Raw genomic sequence first — 25,305 nt, 5'->3', positions numbered from 1 at the left:
CGAGAAACCACCAAAACTCTATGGCAATGGTAAGAATGTTTGACATTAATTAAACTGACTTTAGTTTAGCTACAGGAACTTTCATTAAGACATTCTTTTATAGAGTGATTGTGGAGAAGGCAAATCAAAAACTGCTTCAGGCTTGGACTTTAACACTACTTATTCTACATTTGTATTAAATACTGCCGTACATGGCAACCATGGGTATACCAGGCCCTGATGTTATAGTTACATTAGGTAAAGACTAATCTAGTTTGTGCGTTCAAATCCATGTATCTTGGCGTGTCTTCCAGAAAGCATGTCTACTGTGTGGTCTGGTTAGAGTGTTCTAACTCTGCATACTCTGTAGTATTTAAACTTAGTGATGTGCAGATCCGTGACAGCAATGCCAAGTTGCTCCAGGTTTCTATTTCCCTTACACAACACAATCACAGTTTTAATCAAAGCAGGAGGCCAAGAAGTAGAGCTGCATGTCATCAGCATCAAAAAATTGTAATTAATTTAGTGCCACTGTGTTTGTCATCTTAGCCCTGGAGATATTTAGCAGCATTGTTCGGTGCCTCTGTTAAAATAGTTACTTGGCAATTTTAAGTTGTACTTTCTTTCATTAGTTCTATCTTGTAACCTGTCCTTTCTTGAAGGTAGTGACTTGTCCTGAATAGTGATTTTAACAGCAAGAGAGATGGCTCCAATGTTCTTCTTTATGGTTACTTTTCATTTTCTAGCTTACAGAGGACGTGCAGAAAAGCAACTTACCCGTGGGATTTGTTTAGCCATGCATTCCATCTGAGGTTACTGCAGTTACAAGATTCATTTAACTTTGAAGCAGATCTGGAAACTGATGGTTGCAGAACTGATTTGGAATTGGACTGAATTAGGAAATTAGAATTGTTTGCAAGGAATGTTTAGTTTACTATACATAAAGTTCATAACTGATTGAACTTCAGGGCAGAAAGACTTTTTGTAAGTATACTAGGTTTAATAGGCAATAGCTAATTCAAATAACTTAAATGTGCAGGCAAATTTGTGGCTTTCACAGCTCACAGGAGTCATAGCGTCATACAGCATGAAAACAGACCCTTCTGTCCATGCCGATCAAGTTTCCCAAACTAAACTAGTCCCACTTGCCTGCATCTGGCCCATATACTTGTAAACTTTTCCTATTCATGTAACTATCTAAATGTTTTTTAAACATTGTAACTGTACTTGCATCTACTACTTCCTCTGGCAGTTCATTCCACATATGAACCAATAGCTGTGTAAAATAGTTGACCCTGAGATCTGTTTTAAAGTGTGGGCAGAATGGTGGCTCAGTGGTTAGCACTGTTGCCTTACAGTACCAGGGACCTGGGTTCGATTCCAACCTTAGGTGACTGTCTGTGTAGAGTTTGCACATTCTCCCTGTGACTGTGTGTGTTTGCTTCGGTTTCCTCCCACAGTCCAAAGATATACAAGTTTGGTGGATTGGCCATGCTAAATTGCCTGTAGTGTTCAGGGATGTGTAGGATAGGTGCATTAGCCACAGGAAATAGGAGTGGGTCTGGGCAGGATACTCTTCGGAGGATCAGTGTGGACTTGTTGGGCCAATTGGCCTGTTTCCACACTGTGGGGATTCTAAATCTTTCTCCTCTCACCTTAAAAATATGCCCCCTTGTTTTGAACTCCCCTAGGGAAAATACCTCTGCTATTCACCTTCTCTATGCCCCTCATGATTTTATAAACCTCAACCCCTCAACCTCCTATGCTCCACTGAGAAATGTCCCAGCTTTTCCTTATATCTCAAACCCTCTAGTCCTGGTAACATGCTGGTAAATCTTTTCTGAACACTCTCCAATTTAATAATATTCTTCTGAGAACAGAGTGACCAGACTGTACACAGTACTCCAAAAATGGTCTCACCAACATCCTGCTCAACCTCAACATGACATCCCAACTCCTAAACTCAGTGGTCGGAGCAATGAAGGCAAGTGTGTTGAATGTCTTCTTAAACACCCTGTCTACTTGTAATGCAACTTTCAAAGAACTGTGTACCTGAGCCCCTAGGTCTCCCTGTTCAACAACACTATCCAGGGCCCTACCACTAACTGTATAAGTCCTGCCTTTTTTTTTGTTTTACCAAAATGCAATACCTCACATTTATCCAAATTAAACTTCATCTGCCACTCCTCAGCCCATTGGCCCAATTGATCAAGATCCCTTTGTAATCTTAGGTAACCTTCTTCACTGTCGAATATACCACCAATTTTGGTGTCATCTGCAATCTTTCTAACCATGCCTTCCAAATTCTCATCGAAATCTTTTATATAATTTCCAAACAAACTGGACCCAGCACCAATCCCTGTGGAACACCACTGGTCACAGGCCTCAAGTCCAAAAAACAACCCTCACTACCACCCGCTGTCACCTACTGTCAAGGCCATTTTGTATCCACATGGCAAGCTCTCCCTGAATCCCATGTAATCTAACTTTATTAATTAGTCTACCATGCGGAACCCTGTCAAAGGCTTCATTAAAGTCCATGGAGGCAATATCTACTTCTCTGCCTTCATCAATCTTTTTGGTTACATCCTCAAAAAACTCAATCAAGAACTACAATCAGCCTGCTGAATTGTGATACCAAACATGCCAATCTATAGGAAAAACATTGAAATCTTGCATCAATAATCTGTGTTATAATGCAACATATCCATAGTGGTTGGTGTGGTGATGAGGTGATAGGTTAAATTTTTGCCTCTTTGCTATGAATACCTGGAAGCACAAGTCCAGTTAGCTTTTAGAATAAAAGAACAAAGAACAAAGAAAATTGCAGCACAGGAACAGGCCCTTCGGCCCTCCAAGCCTGCACCGACATGCTGCCTGTCATAACTAAAACCCCCTACCCTTCCAGGGACTGTATCCCTCTATTCTTTTATTTCTTTTGTGTTCATTAGAAATTTTTAATTGAATGTTAGATGTAATTCACTTAGAAAAATCAAATTATGATAGGTGACCCTAAGAGATTCAGCTGTGTTAATTTAGTGCAACACTACTCACTTAGGGCACTATTAGTCAGGAAACCAACTACACTGAAAACACATCAACAATATGAGTGATAAGAAAGGAAAAAATATCATGCTGGGTGTATGACAGAGGATCTTTCTGATATCTTTCACATTTCACAATGCCTCATGTTAAAATTACTCCCATCAATTTAAAAGTGAATCATATAAGGGTCACTCTGAAAGTGCTGTATGAGAAAGTTACAAGATTTGTAGTCATATCTGGCCCGTGTCTATGCAAGTTTGCTGTACAAATTCTAAGCTTGAGCCATTTTCAATGGGGGTGACTGAGGGATGGATTGAAATGGCAGGCTATGTATTAACGGTTATAGGACCTAGTAAAGACCTGTTACAACGCAGACTGAGACTTACAAATGGACTACAACCAGGGAACTATTGCCTCTCCCATGACCCATACTGGCTAGAGAGCCAACTTGGGAGGGGTTCTCCCTACAGGATCATGGCCAGGCAACTATGACTTTCCATTAAGCAGTGGATAAAATCTTAACCTGGCCTTCTTCCTCTCTTCATTGTTAGAACAGCAACTCCTACCCTAGTCAGTGGGACTGCTTATGGTTGAGTGCTGGGCTAGGGCCTCCCCTTGGCCTCTCAGCCATGGGACCCCACCCACCATTCCTAATTGAAGATTAGCCCCTTCCCTGGCCTTACTTAACCCAGAAAACATGGTGCAGGATCAAGACCACTTTCTCATTCTTAATCCCTGACGGCTTCAGCATATTTACTGTTACTGCATATTTGTGTTCAAAGTATTCCTCCTTATCTGTTTTCATAACATTGCTTTGTAATTCACAAATTTTATGAGCTGGAGCTGTACCACCAGGATAAGAATACTCCAAATTAATTTCCTTTAAAAGCCTCATTACCAACCATCCATTCATTGTAGGCTAAGGTCAAAACTAAGGAAATGGAAATGGAAGAACAATGTTATAAGACACTGCCTTATACAACACCTGGAAGCATTGCATAAAACTATAACTTGTTTCAACATAGAGGGAACCATTTATCCCATTATATCTGAACCAAATTTCTTAAACAATGCTCCAATATAATCCCACTGCTCCATCCTCACTCCAAACCTTTCATTTGTTTTCTGTTTCAAATATTGGTACCATTTACTTTTAAAAGATATGATGGATTCTGCTTTTACTGTCATTTATGATAAGGTATTGACCCTCTGCTAAATAAAATATTGACCAATCGTAATTTTTTCTGAGTCACCTTCTCAAGATAGCTCAATTTTGAACACCTCTTAACTTTCTTAGTTCTAATAAGGAATATAAGTTTTGCCAGTGTTTCTGCTACAAATTAAGCCATTGTTTTCTTGTATCATTTCAGTGAATCTCTCCTTCCTAAAGGAAGTTATTGCATTAATGCAGCATCTTCTGCATCCTTAGGACATCTCAAAAAGCCAAAGAAGCACTTTTGTAGCATAGTCACTGTTTCTACGAAAGTAATTGGTGGCAGTCAATTTATGGACAGCGCGGTAAATAGATGAATGACCGGGCCATCAATTTGAGGTTGTTGGTTGTGAGATGAATGTCAGAAAGGATTCTGGGGAGACTCCTCACTCTTCTTCAGAAATGTCATAAGGCATATTTTATACCTTCATTAACATTCCATCAGAAAATTAACAACTTCCATAATGTAGCACTTAGTCGTTGTGTCAACCTGGAATATGTGCACATGCCTGACAGCAGGACTTGAGTCCACAACCAACTGACTCAGAAGGGGAAAGTGCTACCAACTGACCTAAATTGACCTCTAATGTAAGGGGTGCAAAACTGGGCACAGCCAGGTTAACCTGAATATGGAAGTCCCCTCAAAATCAATTTATCTGATTTGCAGACCAAAACAAATAAATAATTTCAAATGTACTTTTGGTATGAACATATTGCACTAGATACATAATTTAAATTGGAGACTTGGCTGTCAACTGGTTTTGTAATTGTCACTGCAAACAATAGTTCAAAATGGAGGATTTGATTGCAAGAGTAAATTTCCCAACGGTACTGTTATACAAGTAGTTACCATTATGAGAATATCTCAGAGTCAAGATTTTTTGTAAGATGACAATTACCAGCTTAATTTTCTGTGTGTGCAGAGCATAATTATACAGACAGTTTGATTTTGTAAACAGTGTGGCCTAAGCTGGAGGATTACTTTGCAACACTCTATTCTGGTGAAAAGTCATAGATCTGTGACATTAATTCTTGTTTCTTTCTCTGTGGCAAATATCCCAACATTCTATGTTTTCATTGTACTTTTACAAAGTTTGCACTAAAAATATAGATGCACTTTATAAGAGAAGAAAGCACAAGTGGGAAAAGAGTAGACTATTACGTTGATAGAGTTAGCAGGAAGGCCTAAATTGCAGTTAGGGTGAAAGAGTTATTCCTGTGGTGTAGATTTTCCGTGAGTCTATGGCCCAGGCCTTGCATGAAGTATGAGAACAAAGGAATAAGAGTAGGCCATTCAGCCCATCAAGCCAGTCTCCCCAATCAATATGATCATGGCTGATGGAACAATCCAATGCCTTTTACTCACCTGATCCCCATAATCCTGTATGCCACTTGTAATCAGAAACCTATGTGTCTACCCTAAATGTACTCAAAGACTGTACTCCTACGGCTGTCTGTGGTAGAGAATTACAAAAGTTCACAACCTTCATGAGTAAAAATAATTCTCCTTATCTCTGACTTAAGAATCATCCCCCTTGTTAAATATGTTCAATAGTGAAGCTGTCAGCATTCACTGTAATTATAGCTAAACAAGACAGCAAATTCCAGGTTTTGCATAAGTGTAAACACAGAATTCTGAAAGTTGAGTTACACTTCTTCTCCATAGGCTGTGCTACTAGCAGCTCAAATATACAGTGGCATGAAGTTGCAATACTTAGTCCTTAAACATGACAGCAAATCTCAGAGCTGGGGCATTCATGTGTAATCACTTTTTAAAGCATGTGTTATATCATAATTGCTGACTAAAAACCTTGCTGACACTGAAATTTTAATTTTACACAGGTGGAATCTTACTCCTTCATATTTTAATTACTTTGAAGATTAAAAAAAAACTTCTTTTGGCCTTTTTTTCAATATGCTTCATCTTATTTTCTGAAGCACATCCTTATTTTGCTTTTTGCTCATAATAATGTATTGATTTAAGTATAATTTATACTTGGTTTAGACTCTACATGGCTCGATGAGCATTCTTCAATCTGATTAATTAAAGAGCCTTGCTGTTTCTTCCCTTGGTTACATACAAAAGCTCACTCCCTGCTCCCAGTTCCCCATGGTGAAGACTGTGATGGATCTGATATTGATTGATGGGAACTTAATGGTCAGAATTAAGAAACCTTTGGCTGCTGTAAGTGCAACAAATATCATGCATTAGTCCTTCACCACTGAACTTGTAATCTGAGCCAATATTTACTTGAAATTTATCAAACTTCCAAATATTTAAAAGTGATAGTTTTAGAGAATAAGCTGATTGGGCATTTTTGGGTGTACACAGTAGCCTTATGATACTTCCTCTGTATTAAGAATATTATACATTTAAACGTGCAACTGATGAAACATTGAGGCTAATCATTAAAAGTGTAGAGAATTGGTGACGCAGATTGCAAGCATTAAGTGATTATTTTTCACAGTGGTCTTTTAACCGAAGCTAAACATTCACATGAATACAGTGTGCTTGACTTATTTGGATGTGGATATATGGTACAGAATAATGGCAAAGGAAAGTCCGAGGTTTTCATTTGATGTAATGTCCAAAGTACAAATCCACTTTCTGTGGATTTTAGCTGCATGTGTCCCCAGATAGCACGCCTTACACACAGCATGATTGTGCTGGCCAGTTGACCAGAGCTACAGCAACCAGCAGCCAAGAATGTAATAGGAATCTTCAAATAGAATAGACCGAAGGTTGAAAGTTTTACAGCTGCCAAGATGCTGAAGATTACCAGTTTACAGCAACGGTTTTATTCTGTGGCTTGCATTATTTTACAGAATCTGCATCACACAAGGAATGCTCTTATTCTTTCCGACGAGAGTTTCGGGGTTCTCTGACATTTACTGGGCAGCTTCAGAATCTGGCTAGTGTTAAATCATGTTCACAGCAGGGCTTTTTGTGATGTTACTCATTAAGCCAGGCTTTCCACAACATAATTTATAGCAGATTGCAGGAAGAATCCATGTTCAAATATATTATGTGTCAGGTGGAACCTATCCCACAGGAGTGCCTGCCTTACACTGGATAGGCAAATTGCCTGGGTTAAGTAAGTCAGGTTATTGTACTTGGCTGTATCATTTTGTGATCTCTGCTCATTAATGGAGCAGAAGTATTGATTCTATTAATTTTATGGCTACTTTTCTAAAAAAAAAGAAGCCAAACAAAGTGTGTGGCGCCTCAGTGTTATTGATAGCTGTTTTTATGTGCCATATGTACGTCTGTATACACAGTGCTGTTTACTTTCTGTTTTCTGAGCCCTCATGATATTCAATTACTTAAGGTCTTAAGCATTTGTTTATAAGGTAATGGCTTTGAAGGGGTTAATCTTCATGTTACATTTGCTTCTCCCATTCTACTGATGTTACGCAGGCAAGGAGTTCAACTCCAGTTCTTGGTGGGAGCAGAGCTATCTTCACCAGTTCCCTAAGGTTCCAGATTAGCCGAGATAGAATGGGCAGTCCTAGAGACGGCACTATTATTATGGGGTCCAAAACTCATTAAAGGACTGCATACAACAACAAGCTTACATACAGTCTGGTGGAGCCTCAGTCAGGAAGAGGGGTGGAGTTGATGCTTAGAGAAGGGTGGTAATGCCAAAGACTGATGCGGTGGCTTCAGTTATCCCAGTATTCAAATTGTTAGAAATGTCTGCTCATCCAGTCCTAATTATTGAACAGGCAATCCGAAAATTTAGAGATAAAGAACAGATTGTGAGAGATGGTGGTAAAGTAGATTTAGGTGTCAGCAGTGCCCACGTAGAAATTAATGCTGTGTTTCGAAATGGTGACAGCATGGAGATGAGAAACAAGACAGGATCATGGTTAGGTCTTCAGAAGCTACCAACCACAATGGTGCAAGAGCAGGGAGAGAAGCCATTGCAGTTGATTCTGCTAGGACAGGCTAAATAAGAATTGAACCAGATGAATGCAACTGCATTATGGTGGAGAAGTGTTGGAGGAGGATGGTCAACAGTATCAGTAGCTGTGTATAGGTCAAGAAAGATAAGAAGGACGAGTTTACCTTTGTCACTAAGCACTGAATTTTATTTGTGATTTTGGTAAAATCTGCTTCGATGCTATAATAGGAACAGAGTGACTCAAACATAGAGTTTCAGGGATTTGAGAGGTTGCAAAATATTTGGAAAGGAGCAAGAGGTTGAAGACAAGACAGTTGTTTGTGAAGGCTATGAGGTTAAGATTTATTAGTTTGTGAGTGGTAGTGGTGATGACAGATTTGAAAAAGAGGGACAAAGTAGCTGAGAACATAGAACTATTAACACTATCAAGGATCCCAGAGGGGAAACTAAGGGATCAGCAATTGAATGGGTCAAAGGTCAAAGGAGCAGGACAAAGACGAAATGATCAGAAACAGGAGAAAAAGTAGAGAAAATGCAAGCTCAGGGCTTCAGTAGGGCAAAATGTTAAAGAAATGGTACCCAATAAGTTCTTGGGAGGGAAGAAGTTGATCAAATAATCTTAATCTTAGTGAAAAAGTATTCAGATAACTATTCATACTGGTTGTTGCATGTGAAGTTGGAGAGAAAAGGGGAGAAAGGTTTACAAAGACTTACTATAACCAACAATCATCATGGTTTTCAGGAATGTATAGAATAAAAGGCCAGCAATTTAGCTTTTTTTCTCTGGACAACATCTTGAACCAAGGCTAAACCATATCTCAGTGCCGAAATTAAGGGGGAAAACTCCGGTCTGGGTGGAACAATTCGATTCTAAGTAAGTCAACAAAGTGATAAAGGAGACATTGAAATAACTAATAAGTTTCCATTGCTTTAACAAAGTTAAAGTATAAAAACAAGTAGTGGAATGCTACAGGATGGCAATTTTCAGTATGATACAATATAAAAAGAACTTATGTACATTTCCAAAAGAGAAAAATTATATCATGCAATGGACTTCAGTTTCTCTTTCTGTTGAACATATTGAAATAGGATCAATTCCTGGCATTGTCGATTTGTCCTGTCAGCAAGCAGATGTTCAAATGCTGCAATAGGCCCTGCTCTGTTTACAACTCAGTCCAGATGAACACGGTGTCATTAACTGCACTAACACTAATATATCTAATCCATATGTTGAACTGCAAAAGGTACAAGCCCATTTTGGGAAGCCTGGTTTCATTTTGAGAAATCCTTATCCAAGGATAAACAACTTTGCAAAGATCCTTTCTTTCAGATCCACAATTGAGCTGGAACTGGAAATGTTCCTTTCCTTGTGGTCAGCCAACACACGCACAAACTATTTAACTTCAGCACTTTGGGACCCATCAAAACCAACAAACAGCAGAGATATGACAGAAAATGTTCTGCAGTGTTGCTTCACTTCAGCATGCTTTACATCGTTCAAGAAGGAAACAGTTTAAGAGTGTAATTAAAATCATAAATTGACTGATGTTCCAAGTTTAGGTTTGCAGACACGAGGAGAGATTATTGTTGGCACAGTGATGAGATTTTAAAAATCTCCTGTTTTGTCGATCCTTGTGTCATGTATGTAACCACTGTGTGACCCATCTTTGGAATTTTAACCTGCTACTAAAATACATCAACTTGGAATCACTCTTAAATATCACTGTGTCTCCCCTCCCTCATAATTAATGTGCATACAGTTTAACATAATCTGACAGAAGTTCAGTGCTCATTCATTTACAATCTAATTGTTCATCACACGATCTTTTGAGACCTTGAGCAAACCAAATTTCAATCATGCATTTATAAAGTATTAGTGAAAGATTTTGCTATAATTTAGCATAATAATCACAGGAAACAGATGATACTATGCCCCTTGAGTGGACTAGGGTCTAATTGGGCAGTTGTATTCTCACAATTAGATCTATTTTAGTATAATCGCTGGTTACATTTTGCATCCAAGTGATCCAAAATTCAGTTTCTCTGAATTCAAAGCCTGAAGAACAATAATAACTTTCTATATGTCAGATGGAATTTGAATATATGACCTAACCCTTCCCACCAAACATTATGGGCTCCAGCATAAACATCTTCGAGCTGGCTACATAAATGGCTGGATTGCTACACAACCACCCGTGATATTATAGACTTCAGATTATAGACTTAAATAACTGTTCATAGACTGAATCAACTATAGACAAACTATTACACACAGCAATAACTCTGTCTGGGATAAACTGTTAAGGAACAAAGACAAGCTGTCACACAGAGACTCAAACAATTAGCCATGTCTTGGTGAAATTGCATTACAAAACTGCTTTGACACTCGCTTAATAAATTAGAAGTTTTATTGCCACAAGGACAACTGATTGCCCTGCAGAAGAATTTAAGGAGTCAATCACAGGAAAGCTGTGTCTTTGAACAGACAGTTGAGACCAAATGTAACAACAAACAAATTACTTTTGATAAGAAGGCAAACTGCAGACTTGCAATGAATGAATGAATGGACTTTTAAAGAAAGCAACAGTATATCACCTCAAAGAACGAAGGACAAAAATCTGTTTAAGAATCGAACACCAGAATAACTCAACAGGAGAACTCCAAAGAACAACACTGCAGAAGGACTGAACCCTGAAAATGTCCAGATACAGATCACTGTTGGTTGAAGTCCTGCCAGATTTCACCATTCATCGGGTAATAGCTAAGTTGGGTCACAGGCTTATACTTACTTACTTGAGTGGTCTAATAGTTGTTGCTATTGCAATAAAGTTTGAATTATCATTTGAGTACTTGATTGTCTGTGAGATTTCTTAATATGTAGCTGAATTAAAGGTAACTTGTGGTGATTTGCCCATAATAATTGGCATCCCTGGGTGGGCTTCAATAAAAAGCGATTTTAAGTTGCTCCAAAGTTGAACTTACCAGTCTTGTATTCTCAGAAATCTTGTGTGAGATAAAATTAAGAGGGCACCTGCCCCAATGTGAAGGCCAGGAATTCAAGTGGATGGATGAGAGTAGAGGCAACATTTAAATTTTTGTATTATTGAATTTAGCATCAGAATTTATCTTTGAAATCATGGCGGATAATCAGTCTGAATGGGAGAACTTGGTTAAAGAATATTTGAATAAGAAGTTACCGAAGTGGATGGAATATTGGGAAGCTTGTGATGGCAGGAGCCCTGGGCACTGGATTGTTTGTTAGAGTCAGTTAGGAAGTCCATGGGAAATCATGCAACCAAAGAGGATAGGTTGATGGGAATTAGCTGTCTTGTTGCAGATATTTGGTACTTGAAGTATGTGTTAAAGCAGAGAGCTGGTAAGATAAGTGAGTTGAAGTCAGAAAATGCAGAGCTGAAACAGAAACTTGAAAGCCCACAAACTGTTTATCAGGAAAGGGCTGATTTTCATTAGGAAAACAGAGTTAAAGGGAAAGGGTAAATCCCTAGAGATAGACAATCAGGAGAAGATAGTTTACTTCTCAAATGATCAAAATCAATTTGAGACAGTGAACAGATCTCCAAGAAGGCACAGAAACAAGTTCAGGAATCAGATATTAAGACTCAGGAACTGGAAAGTAAATGTAAAGATCTCCAGGCAGCACTGAAAGCCCTGCATCAAATGCAACCTGAGCAACAATTGCGGAATGCTGATCATTCTAAATTCCAAAAAGAAATTGATGCCTTAAAGTGACAGTTTTCCAGACAGGGAGGGTTTCTCTATGTTTTGGGACTTGGACAAAAATTAAGGAATGAAAGGAGTGATTCCCATCAGAGATTAGTTGAGGGTGAAGCCCTGTATTATTCAGTTCAGGGCAGGAAATATGATTCTAATCCTGACCCCTCCATCATACTCAGATAAAGGTTCTCTGTATCCAGCTGTACCAGTCTGGTATACACCCAAGGAAAGATAAATATTTAATGAAAATTCAGCAGTATAAATGAGAAAACAGACAATTGACCAGCAATTGGGCCATAAAGCAGGTATTTTGAAAAGCAAGACAAACAAACATCAGAATTTGAAACTAGGTTAATTAAAAGTGTGAGTAATCTCCAGTGTCAGCCACAAGAAGGAGTAAGACCTATCTTCTGGAGTGTCAGAAGAGTGTGATGTGCTTTTCTGATACACTTTAGACTTAAAGAGACTGGAATGGAAATTTAGCGAAAATCGGACCTCAAACCCAATGATTCCCATAACCCTAGAGAGGGAGAGAGAGAGTAAAAAGGGAATAAAACTAAGTTTGAACTGCAGTCCTTTGTTTGTCTGATAAAGTGAGAGCACCTAGGTATATATGTTTTTGGAATAATAAATTGGTCTGTATTTTGGAAGAACAAAATTCAGATTAAAGATCTGTATAAATTGAAACTGCAGGAACTACCTTGATCTTTAGTTTTTGAGCTTTAGCTAAACTATGAAGCTGATTACTGGAAATGTATTGATGGCTTGGCTTGTGCAAGTGAAGTACGGAGTCAGCAGCAGTCAGGTTCCAGTGCTCAGTGGAAGTGGACATGATGTGGAGGTATAACCAAATATTGATAATGTGCAAACTAGCCTCTGTCCACAATTTCAAGCGTTAATTTTACATGCAGAGCAGAAGTCAAGCCCATTTGTGCTGATGATTTGCACAGAACTTCAGATCACGTTCACACATCAGAATTGACTGAAAACTTTGTAGAGTGTCCTGTAGGAAAAGGAGGACCTAGAGGAGGGATCGTTAAGCGAAATATGGGTAAAGTGTTGTCTGAAAATGTCTATCATGAATTGATGCCAGTTATTCTGAATCTCTCAGATATTCAGTTACCATCTTGGTGTCCAAAACCTTTACCTAGCATTTAGAAGGAATTGGTTAGAGTGTTGTTTATCAAGAGGGTTACACAGAAGTTGATGGTGCAGGCACTTCTACAGTTAATGGCCTAGATATCAATATTGTAAATAATCAATTAAATCAATAAACTTCTCAAATTAAAAGTATAGTAGGTACAATCAGTGATAACCCTCAACTTAGTAACCAGGCAGGTGACACCACTAACAGCACTGCATTTTGTATTGTTGACATCTTAGAATCACATGCCGGCACAATTAATCATTTAATAAAGGAAGCAGGAATGAGCGGGCAACATCAAGTAAATATAACTTTGTGTGGTATATATGGCAATTAGATATTGGATCAATAAAGAGAAAATGTGAATCAAATGAAAAAGAGAAGTTCCCATATAGATTAATGACACTAAATGAAGTAAATTAGCTGATGGGACAGGAACTTTAAGTAAAATTTCTATATGGGTGTCAAGGAGGTTCTATCTTATGAGGTAGAAGAGAGGGGAGACTTGTCGGGACAGCATTTAAGGAATGCCAACAGACAGATAAAACTTTTGTTTGTTCCAATCCTATTTACACAACTGGACAAGCCACATGTGGTTTTGAGTCCAGCAGTAATGTAACAGCTAACTGTAGTCTCGAAATTTCGAGTACCACTTGAGACAACATAGTCAGAGTTGGATGTGCAGGCGAAGAAGAATACTGTATCACAACATCTTTACAGGAATATCATTATCATAACCTGTCTTGTCCCATCATTGATTCAACATTTTGCATTCACCCTCAAATGACCATGTTTGGAGGAACAATGAAATTGGTTAACATCAGAAGGAGAAAATCAGACTCCTCATGTGACTGATTCAGCTAGACAAATGGTTATGTCTTATTGGCAAAATATGAGGTCCATATTGCCCTGCAAAGGGAACATCTGGAAGGAATAAATGGGATTTTGAGAAAGGCTCACAGGTTACATGTGAAGGTTTAGCAGAACAGTCAAAGAATCAATACAGACATTAAAAACATTAAGAGACATTCTTGGTGGAATGACATCTGGAAATAAGAAGTAATATACACATGGCTGCATGAGTTCGTATTATTTCACATCTTGTAGTTCTGTTAAGACGTGATAATCTTAAAGCTGTCATAGTGAAGCATAATCCATGTTTATTTCTTTGTGCACGTTTATTATTCTTATGATTTATTTACTGGTCATTATTCCGTACTTCATTTCTTGATTATTAGTTTGCATACATCACTATAATCCCAATCAACCTAATTTCCAAACTCTAAGACTTAGGTCTCAGCTCTGCCCTCTGTAACTGGATCCTCAGCTTCCTGACCCACAGACCGCAATCAGTGAAGGTAGACAACAGCAACTCCTCCAACACCTGCACCCTGCAAGGATGCGTATTCAGCCCCCTACTGCACTCACTGTACACTCACGACTGTGTGGCCAAATTTTGTCTGAATGCCATCTGCAAGTTCGCTGATGACACCAATCTTGTATGCTGGATATCAAACAATGATGAGTCAGAATACAGGAAGGAGATAGAGTGCTTGGTGTCATGGTGCAAAGATAACAATTTCTCCCTCAATGTCAGCAAAATAAAGAACTGATCATTGACTTCAGGAAGAAAGGAGGAGGACATGCCCCTCTCTACATCAGTGGAGCTGACATGGAGAGTGTCAAAAGCATCAAGTTCCCAGGAATGACGATAACCAACAATCTGCCCTGGACTTCACACGTAGATTCGACGGTCAAGAAGGCACGAGAATGCCTCTTCTTCCTCAGGAGGCTTAGGAAATTCGACGTGTCTATAAGGACCATCACCAACTTTTACAGATGCACCATAGAAAGCATTCTATCCAGGTGCATCGCGGCTTGGTACAGCAACTGCTCTGCACAGGACCATAAGAAACTACAGCAAGTTGTGAACACAGCCCAGACCATCACGGAAGCCAACCTCCCATCCACAGACTCCATTTACTTTTCTTGTTGCCACGGAAAGGCACCCAACATCATCAAAGACCCCTCCCACCCCAGTAATGCTCTCTTCCAACCTCCGTTAGACAGAAGATACAGAAGTTTACACACACATAGGTTCAAGAACAGCTTCTTCCCTGCTGTTATTAGACTGCTGAATGGACCTCTCTAATTTCAAGCCTAATGTTGATCTTGCTTTTGTGCACTTCCTGTGCAGTCGTAACCTTGATATTCTAGACTTCAGAACTTTAATATAACTGTTCATAGACTGAATGAATCAACCAAAGATGAACTATTACACACAGCAATAACTCTGTCTGGAAGAAACTGTGAAAGAGCAAACACAAGCTGTTACACAGAGACTTGAGCAATTAGCCATGTCTTTGCGAGATTGCATTACAAAACTGCTTTGACATCCGCTTGATAAACTGGATGCTTTATTACCACTAGGACAACTGATTGCCCTGCAGAAGAATTTATGCAATCAACTACAGGAAAGTGAAGTAAGTCCACAGAGGCCGGTATCCCGCCACCAAGTCATCCTTTATTTACACGTGGAGAGTCCTTGACACTGATCCAGCTTACATAGAGCCAGCTCTCAGAGTGAACAGGATGTCTGACACTCCTGTTCTTATCTGTTAGCCAGGGGTCCCTGACTGGACCAGATTAACAACCCCAATCAGGGAACTAATATTCTACATGTCCACTTGGCTGACCTCATTACAATCACTGAACAAAACTGTGTATTCAAACAGACAGTTCAGGCCAAATATAAGAGGAAACAAATAAGTTACTTTTGATAAGAAGGCAAGCTGCAGACTTGCAGTAATTTGGATTAAAGGACTTCAAAATAAAAGCAGTATGTCACCTCAGAGACTGAAGGATGAAAGAAATCTTTATAAGAATTAAACACCAGAACAACTCAGCAGCAGCCCTGAGAAGAACAACATTGCAGAAAGACTGAACCCTGGAAATTTCCACAGACAAATCACTGTTTTTTGAAGTCCTGGCCAGATTGAACCTGATGTTGGGCTTAGCCCATGGTAGCACTGTCTAGTAGTGGGTTCTATTTTGATGGCAGCCTATGATAATGAGGAGCTTCTACAATACAGACTTGGGTTTATTTATAGAGCAGTTCCCTGTGGAACTTCATATCCAGAGCCTGTCATTACTTCTGTACAAGAATGGCTTCTACATTTTGCTTCCTGTATTAACTGACAAAATAATTGATATAGGAAAGTCCATTCATCTCAATCGCTAGCATTTCAATTATTTGGGAAGAGTGGAATTTTCATCAGACCACGTGCCATTTTACTAAAGACCTTCAACATTTTTTATCATATTGCAGAGCGGCATTTTTACAGGAAAGAAAGATTTATCTTTAGAGTCATAGAGCCGTACAGCATGGAAACTGACCCTTCGGTCCAACTTGTCCATGCCAACCAGATATCCTAAATCAGTTAGTCCCATTTGCCAGCATTTGGCCCCTATTCCTCAAAACTCTTCCTATTCATATACCCATCCAGATGCCTTTTAAATGTTGTAATCGTACCGGCCTCCACCATTTTCTCTGGCAGCTCATTCCAAACATGCACCACCCTCTGCGTGAAAAAGTTGCCCCAGTCCAAAGGTGTGTACATTAGGTGTATTGGCCATGATAAATTGTCCATAGTATCCAGTTACATGGGTTAGCCATGGGAAATGCAGGGTTATAGGGTAAGAGAGTGGGTCTGTGTTGGATGCTCTTCAGAGGGTGAGTGTGGACTCAATGGGCCGAATAGCCTGCTTCCACACTCTAAGGATTCTATAATTAGAAAATGTAGTAATTAGGTCCCTTTTAAATCTTTCCCGTCTCACCTTAAATCTATGGCCTGTAGTTTTGGACTCTGCTACCCTGGGGAAAAGACCTTTGCTATTCACTTTATCTATGCCCTTCATAGGATTGAGAATTGTAGCAATGTTGATTTTCTAGTCATGTAGAAAGACACTCTGTGACTATTCTGGGTTGTTTTTGCTGCACTAGATATTGTGTGTACTGACATGTCTCCCACCCTGATTATTCACACTGCAATACCCCCTTCCATTGATCCCTCTGCCCTTCCCTCGGGTCTTAAAACTGTTTCATTTTATCGTAATTACTGAAAGGTGTAATAAGACATACGTACAAGGATAACATCAAAGTACATGATGACCTCTTCAATTACAGAAAGTTTACAAAAGACCTTCTTGGCTACAAAAATACTTACTTTCATTTGACAGTATGCTGTTGCATGATTCTAGATGAAGACTTGATTCAAGTACCAATCAAAGCAGTGCTGTAATAGAATTATTATAAAATCCAGTGTACAATTCAAACTTGTATCTACCTATTGAAATACGAGGAATATAGGAAACACATGGTCTGCACATGTAATTTTGAGCAAAAGGACTTGTATACATCAGTTGGTTAACTTATACCATCTGTGTCGCACACTTTAATATTCAGCTCATGCTATTTCTGATTTAAATTGATTGATATTAAGAAAGACATAGAATCACAATTTGACTACATTAATGCACTACAGTCAGAGTCTATGCTATCACTGCAGGATAAAATTCTTTAAAAATGTGCATTTCTCCATTCATGTTATTAATAGCAATAGTAAACATGGACCAAAAAAATGCGTTCATCTCAGATGTTGGTCAGAACTAATGACGTATGCAATTAAGTCAGCAGCTGTCATTGCCTAGTTTTAATCACAAAGCATTGTTGACTGCTTTTGATTATATCTCTATGGTTAATTGATTAAGTACAAGTGATCTAAAGTCGTCAGTTTAGCTAATTGAATTACAGACTATAATCAGGTCATGTGAATATGTGAAATCTGCACTATTTTTAAGATCTATTTTCATCCTATAAGTTACGCAAATGAAGCTGTTGTTCATTTTCTTTGTTTTTCTTTAGGCATCTGCTTAAACTGCACTGGAAATAGCGAAGGACGTCATTGTGAGAAGTGCAAAGATAGTTACTACAGGAAGCCTGGAACCAACGATGCAGTAGTGTGTGAACGTTGCCCTTGCTCAGTAGTGACATCCAGTGGAAGCTGTCATATAGGTAATGTAACTTTGTCTCTTGTTTGATCATTACAATACGGGAGCAAACAACCTTGAAGTTAAAAAGAGTATAGCTGTGGTCATGTGCGGTCTGTGAGGATTGTTTGCATGATCTAGATCAGTTTAATACCTGTTAACTCTGATGACAAGATGAAAACTCTGGTGGAGCCACTAAACCATTAGTTCTATTGGAAATTTGTGGGATCTGTTTCTGCATTAGGTAGTTTGTGGCTGAGTTGCTGAAACAAACCAAACCAGTTTTTAATGGTCTTAATTGCACTGGAATTCAGTCCTGTGATCTTGACTCATTATTTTGTGGCTTCAGTACACCCCTGTCTTTGCGCCGCCATTAGCAGCTGTGTATTCGGCTACTTCAGCCCAAAATTCAGGAATTTCTTCAATAAAGCCCCCCACACCGCCAAAACATGTTGTATAATGGTGTAAGAGTTTGAAAAGGGTTAATACTGAGGAGTGCTTCAAGCACCACCCGCTATAATGTTGTCACATAGACTTAGGGACAGAACAGTTTAGTGTCTCAAAGAGGTAAGAACTACCCTGTTGGTCTTCCTCCTAGAAGTCTCTGTAATGGTGTCCATCGTATTAATGTAACTTGTTCATAAATGCTATCATGCAATAAACTATCTTGTTTAGGGTAAGAGATTCTTCTAGTTAAACTAAGTGATTTTCCTCTAGCACACTAGATGAAGCTGGACCTGGAGATCCCTAGCAGGAAAGCAGATTGACTAGATAGCTCACACAACATGATGAGCAGTGGTGAGGACGTGTTTTACAACTAAATTTACCACTTTGACTATTAAATGGCCCATTCATCATGATGAATGCCGTTCATGATCTCAGGATGCTGCAAAATGCTTTACAATCAATGAAAAGAAGTCTAGTCAGTGTTATAATGTGGGTAATATGTATCTCCATTTGTTTGTTGACAAGTTTTGACTAATTATATCTCTCTGAGTACCCTAAGGTGGGAGCGGACACATTAAAGCTGTTCTTTAAATGCAATTTGCTGCTGTTCTATGTTGGTTATTGGATTCAACACCCCCTTGATCTCATACAATCTTGACTGTATCTTGCACTACCTACTTAACTGTGGCATTAATTGCAATGAGCCCTATATTCCAACAGAAAGTCATCACCACTAGAATTTAGTTACTGTTTTTATGACATCCTGTTGAATTATCTTCCTTGACTTGTGGTAGGCAGTAGTTTGAATAATTTGTACTCTGGGGCTCAGTTTGAAAGATGGAAAAAAGTGATTTATGAAACATTAAAGGGTGAGTAAAGAGAAGCTGTAAGGTGCTGTAACGCTCAGTTAATACAAACTTAAATATTCATCCTTCGAAGAAAGAAAGCAAGAAACAGTTGCATCTGCTGTGCTGAACTGCACATGGAAAATTAAACTCATTTGATGGGTTATAATGTTGTATTTCAATAGGTCCGCTGGGCCGTTTCCTCTCATGATGTCTTCAAATTGACAAGAAAGTATAAACATGTACATCAAACATAAAATGACCAGCAAAAAGATGTAAGGCAAAGCTGACAGGATTCTGGTGTTTCAATTAAATGAGCTGGACTCTTCTTTAGATTCGATACTGACAAAATTACATATTTACAATCTGTGTGGAGAATTATTATTCAATTCTAAACACACGTAATATAGCAAAAGAATCCAAGGCAGAATGTACTGCAGGGAAAAATAACTTCATTTGTGTTGCCTTGACATCATTTGCATGATATACACTTTAATTACGTTTTATGCTAAACTTGAATTAAAAAGTTCAAAATCTAAAACAGAAACAACAAATGATGAGGCTGTCATGCATTGCATTCTTTAATAACTTGGCAGGTGTTTTGCGAAATCTTGTACCAGCCAATATCCCTGTCAATTTCCTTCGAGACAGTCAACCTTGGCTTCATGGTGGTAATCACGGAATAGTATCAGTTAGTCTCAAGTATTGATGGATTGCATCTGGAATATGTCACTTTTGAATTGAAAATCATTTGCTGTGTTTGTAGGTGGTAATCCCTTCCGTAGCTGGCACAAATGATACCATTGTCCTGAAGTTGACTCATGTTTTCCTACAGTGGGCTCTTTTCCATTTTTGGCAACCCTTTTGTCTTCCGCTTTTGCTGCACCCTTCCTGACTATTTCCAGCCAGTCTGGTTGACAGCAAGGACTTCCCATGTTTTAGTTCTGATCCCAGTTGGTTGAGGTGCTGCTTACAAACAGCCTTGTCTCACAGGCCTGGGCAGCCTGTTAGTCTCATGCCAATGGCAAGCTTGTCACAGAGCATATTTCTGGGAATGTGGCTGACAGTCATCCGGCTCATGTGACCCAGCTAACAAAGCCTCTGCTGACTTGAGAACAAACATGCTGAGGATCCCTGCACGCTGGTGTACTTCTATATTCAGTGCTCTATCCTTCCAGGAAATGCTCTGTCACAGATGGGTGTGGTGAAATCCCAGACCTTCATTTATCAATGGTAATATCAAATTGTTTGAAACTCGACAATCTTCAGAGAAAGAGCTGGACAAGCTCATCAGGTCTGGGAGTACTTCTGCAGAGAGTTCTGAAGGAGTATCATATCAAAACATATTTTTGCCTTTTTCCACACGTGCTGCTAGACTGGCTGAGTTTCCCCAACATTGTCTGTTTCTATTCCAGATCTCTACCATCTGCAGGATGTTGACTTTTATTTTGAGTATCTTGTTTGTGTCCTGCACTAGTCACTGACAAAAGCTATAACAATAACAAAGTCACAGTGAAAGTGTGTTCTTTCTCGATGTTCAAATGTTCTTCTACTAATATTCTGATTCTTGCACAAAAATGTCAAGTGCGTTAAAGATTGAAAACTATGTGAAATATAGTATTGTGGAAGGCTTGTACAATGCAGCTGCTCTGTCCAAATGATTGTTTATTGACTATGTCTATTAGAAAATTTGTGATTAAGGTTGTTCACATTCCGGAATTAAATGAGCGACAAGGCCTATTTCTAAAGAAGGATAAGGACAGACAAAACATAAAAAAAAGAAAATGTGGAAATAGAGCATTAATAAAAAATAGAGGTGCTATATGACGAGATGAACACCAATAACACCAGGACATAGAGAAAGGACAGCAAAGAAGAGAGAAAGAGATAACACAGTGTGGAGCTGGAGGAACACAGCAGGCCAGGCAGCATCAGAGGAACAGGAAAGTTGATGTTTCAGGTCGGGACCCTTCTTCCCAGGAATGAGTCAAAGGAACATTCTCTGCAGTGATTCTAAAGCAATTACATCCTTTCTCAAATAAGGAGACCAAAACTGTACACATATCTCCATATGTGGTCTCACCAAGCCTCTGAGCTGCAGTAAAACTGTAGTACTTTTATATCCCATTCTCCTTGAAATCAACACCAACATCCATTTCTGAAGAAGGGTCCCGAGCCAAAACGTCAGCTTTCCTCTTCCTCTGATGCTGCCTGGCCTGCTGTGTTCCTCCAGCTCCACACTGTGTTATCTCTGACTCCAGCATCGGCAGTTCTTAACATCTCTAAAGAATAGAGAAATAATCACATTCACCATATTCAGTCATATTGGAGTGGGATCCATTACACACCTACATTTCAATCACATTCACAAAAAATGTATCATTGAGCATAAATCAACACTGCTAGCTTCAAGTTCATTCAGCTGCCAAAAGACACAAGAAAGCATGTTGTCAGAAATTCATTTAGCGTATTGTAATTAGAAAGAGAGACATTTATTCACAGTTACTCATTGGGCAATTTCATACTTCAGCTTTTGTTATTAGAGATGAGCTGAATGAAGAAAGGAAATTTGAAGGCAAACCATCCGCAGCTTTCATGAAATCTTGGCATTTGATTGGAACTTAGGAGTTAGGAGCCCAATGTGGTCAACTGTTCTTCATACGATAGACACTTCTTCCCAGGATTGAGTCAAGGGAACATTCTGTGCAGTGATTCTAAAGCAATTACATCCTTTTTCAAATAAGGAGACCAAAACTGTACACAGATCTCCATATGTGGTCTCACCAAGCCTCTGAGCTGCAGTAAAACTTTAGTACTTTTATATCCCATTCTCCTTGAAATCAACACCAACATCCCATTTGCCTTCCTAATGCTTGCTGTGTTGTATATTAAATATTTGTGATCCATGTACCAGGACACCCAAGTCTGTCTGTACTATTGTGCTCTGGAATCTCTCTACATTTAATTTGTGTACAGCTTGTCTACTTTTTCTGCCAAATTGAACAAGTTCACATGTTCCCACATTATTCACCATCTGCCAAATATTTGCTCACTCCCTCAACCTATTTATATGCTTTTTTAAACTCTTCACTGGCTCTTGACCAATTACTTCCCTTTGAATCTATGTATCATTGACAAATTTAGCTACCATACATTCAGTCCCTTCATTAAGATCATTGATACAGATTATAAATAGCTGAGGCCACTACACGCAGATTCTTGTCGCATTCAATGAGTTACAGCTTGCCAACCCAAAATGACTCTTTTTCTCCCCTATTGTTTCCTTTGAGCTATCCAACCCTTTACCAATTCCAGTATGTGCATGAGCTCTTATGTACTAAACTTTGATGTTGCACTTATCAAATGCCTTGTGGAAATTGAAGTACACCAGATTTACAGTCTCTCCATTATCTACTGATGTCAGTTAGCTCGGTTGGCTGGATGGCCAGTTTGTGATGTAGAGTCATGCCAAAGGTGTGAGTTTAAATCCTGTAACAGCTGCAATTACCATGAAATACTCACCTTCTGAATCTCTCCCTTCCCCTGAGGTGTGGTGACTCTCAGGTTAAGCCACCACCAGTTATCTCTTTCTAATGAGAGAACAGCCTTATGGTCCGGTAGGACTATAGCAACTTTACTTTTACTTCCTCAAAGAACTCCAGTAACATACCCAACAGTCTCCATTCCACTAAATCATGTTGAATCTGCCTGACTATATTTTGATTTTTGAAGTATCCTGCTATAAGCACCTTAATAACAGATTCAAGCAAATTTCCTATGGCAGGTATTAGACAAACTAGCTTGTCGTCCCTGATTTGTGTCTCTCTCCTTTCTTGAATAAAGATGTTGCAATAGATTTTCCAAATTGTGAACATAGGTTTAGAAATAGACCACAAATAGATTCTTGAGCTTGTTCTGCTGTAAAAGATCATGGTTGATCTGTTTGTGTTTCAAGTTCTATATTCCCAGCTACCAACAATAACCCTTGACTCCCTTACCAAATGAGAACCTATCCACCGCTAATTTAAAAATAGTCTGCTGGGACTCTTCCAGAATTTAAGGAATTTTGGATGGTTATAACCATTGCATCCTCTGCAGCCATGTCTTTTAAGTCCATAAAATGCAGGCCATCAGGTCCTGGGAAGTTGACAGCCTTTAGGTTTACTAATTTTCCCAGTACCTTTTCCCCGATGATGGTGTTTGCTTTAATTTCCAGCTGCCCTTTGGCTTCTGAATTTTCAGGTATTATTGGGAAAATACCTGTTTGATGCCTCCGCCACTTCCATGTTTTCAATGGCCAATTTCTCAATCTTGAGGACCAACACTTGCTGAGCAACTGAATACATACTTTGGTTCTGACTTCACAAAAGAGGACACAAATGAGACACCAGAAATGTTGGAGAATGCCAGGTTTAGTGAGAGGGAAAAATTGAGTGAGATCAATGTTAGTGAGAAATGGTGCTGGGAAAATTGATGGGATTGAAAGCAGATAAATCCCCAGGGCCCGACAATCTACATCCCAGAGTACTTAAGGAAGTGGCTCTAGAAATAGTGGATGCATTGGTGGTCATCTTCCAGGAACAGGGCCCGGAAATTGGAGAGTAGCTAATGGCACTCTAATATTCAAAAAGGCAGATAGAGAGAAAACAGGGAATTATAGACCTGTAAGCCTAACATCAGTAGTGGGGAAAATTCTCAAATCCATTATCAAAGACTTTATAGCAGAGCATGTAGAAAGCAGTGCCAGGATGAGACAGGGTCAGCATGGATTTATGAAATAGAAATCATGCTTGACAAATCTGATGGAATTCTATGATGATTTAACTAGTAGAGTAGACAAGGGGGATCCGGTTGATGTGCTATATTTAGACTTTCAGAAAGCTTTTGAAAGAGTCCCATATAAGAAATTATTGTGCAAGATTAAAGCACATGGTATTTGGGGAAGTGTATTGAGATGGATAGAAAACTGTTTGGCAGAGAGGAAACAAAGAGTAGGAATTAATGGGTCCTTTTCAAATTGGCAGGCAGTAACTAGTGGGGTGCCACAGGGATTGGTGCTGGGACCCTAGCTATTGACAATGTATATTAATGATTTGGATGAGGTAACAAATGTAACATCTTAAAGTTTGCAGATGATACCAAGTTGGGTGGAAGGGTGAACTGTGACGAGGATGCAGAGAACAAAAACAAGAAGGCAGATTACTACCTGAATGGATGTAAATTGGGCGAACGGAGTGTGCAATGGGACCTGGGTGTCCTTGTGCACCAGTTGCTGAAGGTAAGCATGCAGGTACAGCAGGCGGTAAAGAAGGCAAATGGTATGTTGGCCTTCATTGCAAGAGGTTTCGAGTGCAGGAGCAGAAATGTGTTCTTGCTGTTATACAGGGCCTTGGTGAGACCACACCTGGAATATTGTGTGCAGTTTTGGTCTCCTTTTCTGAGAAAGGATGCTCTTGCTCTCAAGGGAGAGCAGCGAAGGTTGACCAGGCAGATTCTGGGATGGCAGGACTGACGTATGAGGAGATGTTGATTAGGTTCAGATTGTTTTCACTGCAGTTCAGACAAATGAGGAGATATCTTATACAAACCTATAAAATTCTAGCAGGACTAGACAGGGTAAGTGCAGAGAGGATGTTCCCGATGGTGGGTGAGTCCAGAACCAGGGGTCATAGTTTGAGGATTCGGGTAGACCATTTAGAACGGAGATGAGGAGACATTTCTTCACCCAAAGAGTGGTGAGCCTGTGGAATTCATTACAATGGGAAGTCTTTGATCTCCCCCCCCACACTCTCTCTTTCTCTTCTCCCCACCTCACACACACACTCTCTCTCTTTCCCCTTACACTCTCTATCTCACCCCCCTCACACACACTCTCCCACCCCAGCACGTGCGCATGCACACACACACACACACACACACACACACACACACACACACACACAC

General features: G+C 39.3%; 1 protein-coding gene across 1 annotated transcript in view; it reads left to right on the top strand.

The window, feature by feature from the left end:
- Nucleotides 1–25,305, top strand: part of LOC109932262 (multiple epidermal growth factor-like domains protein 9) — a 285,543-nt gene that overhangs the window by 192,616 nt on the left and 67,622 nt on the right. The window contains exon 4 of the mRNA XM_048613789.1: nucleotides 17,946–18,095. Coding sequence (XP_048469746.1) covers nucleotides 17,946–18,095 — 150 coding nt within the window. The remainder of the gene's footprint in view (nucleotides 1–17,945; nucleotides 18,096–25,305) is intronic.

The sequence above is a fragment of the Rhincodon typus genome, chromosome 28, assembly GCF_021869965.1.
Source record: "Rhincodon typus isolate 14 chromosome 28, sRhiTyp1.1, whole genome shotgun sequence".
NCBI classification, from domain to species: domain Eukaryota; kingdom Metazoa; phylum Chordata; class Chondrichthyes; order Orectolobiformes; family Rhincodontidae; genus Rhincodon; species Rhincodon typus.
The sequence above is the reverse complement of the archived record's forward strand: the minus strand, read 5'-3'. Positions and strand labels throughout refer to the sequence as shown.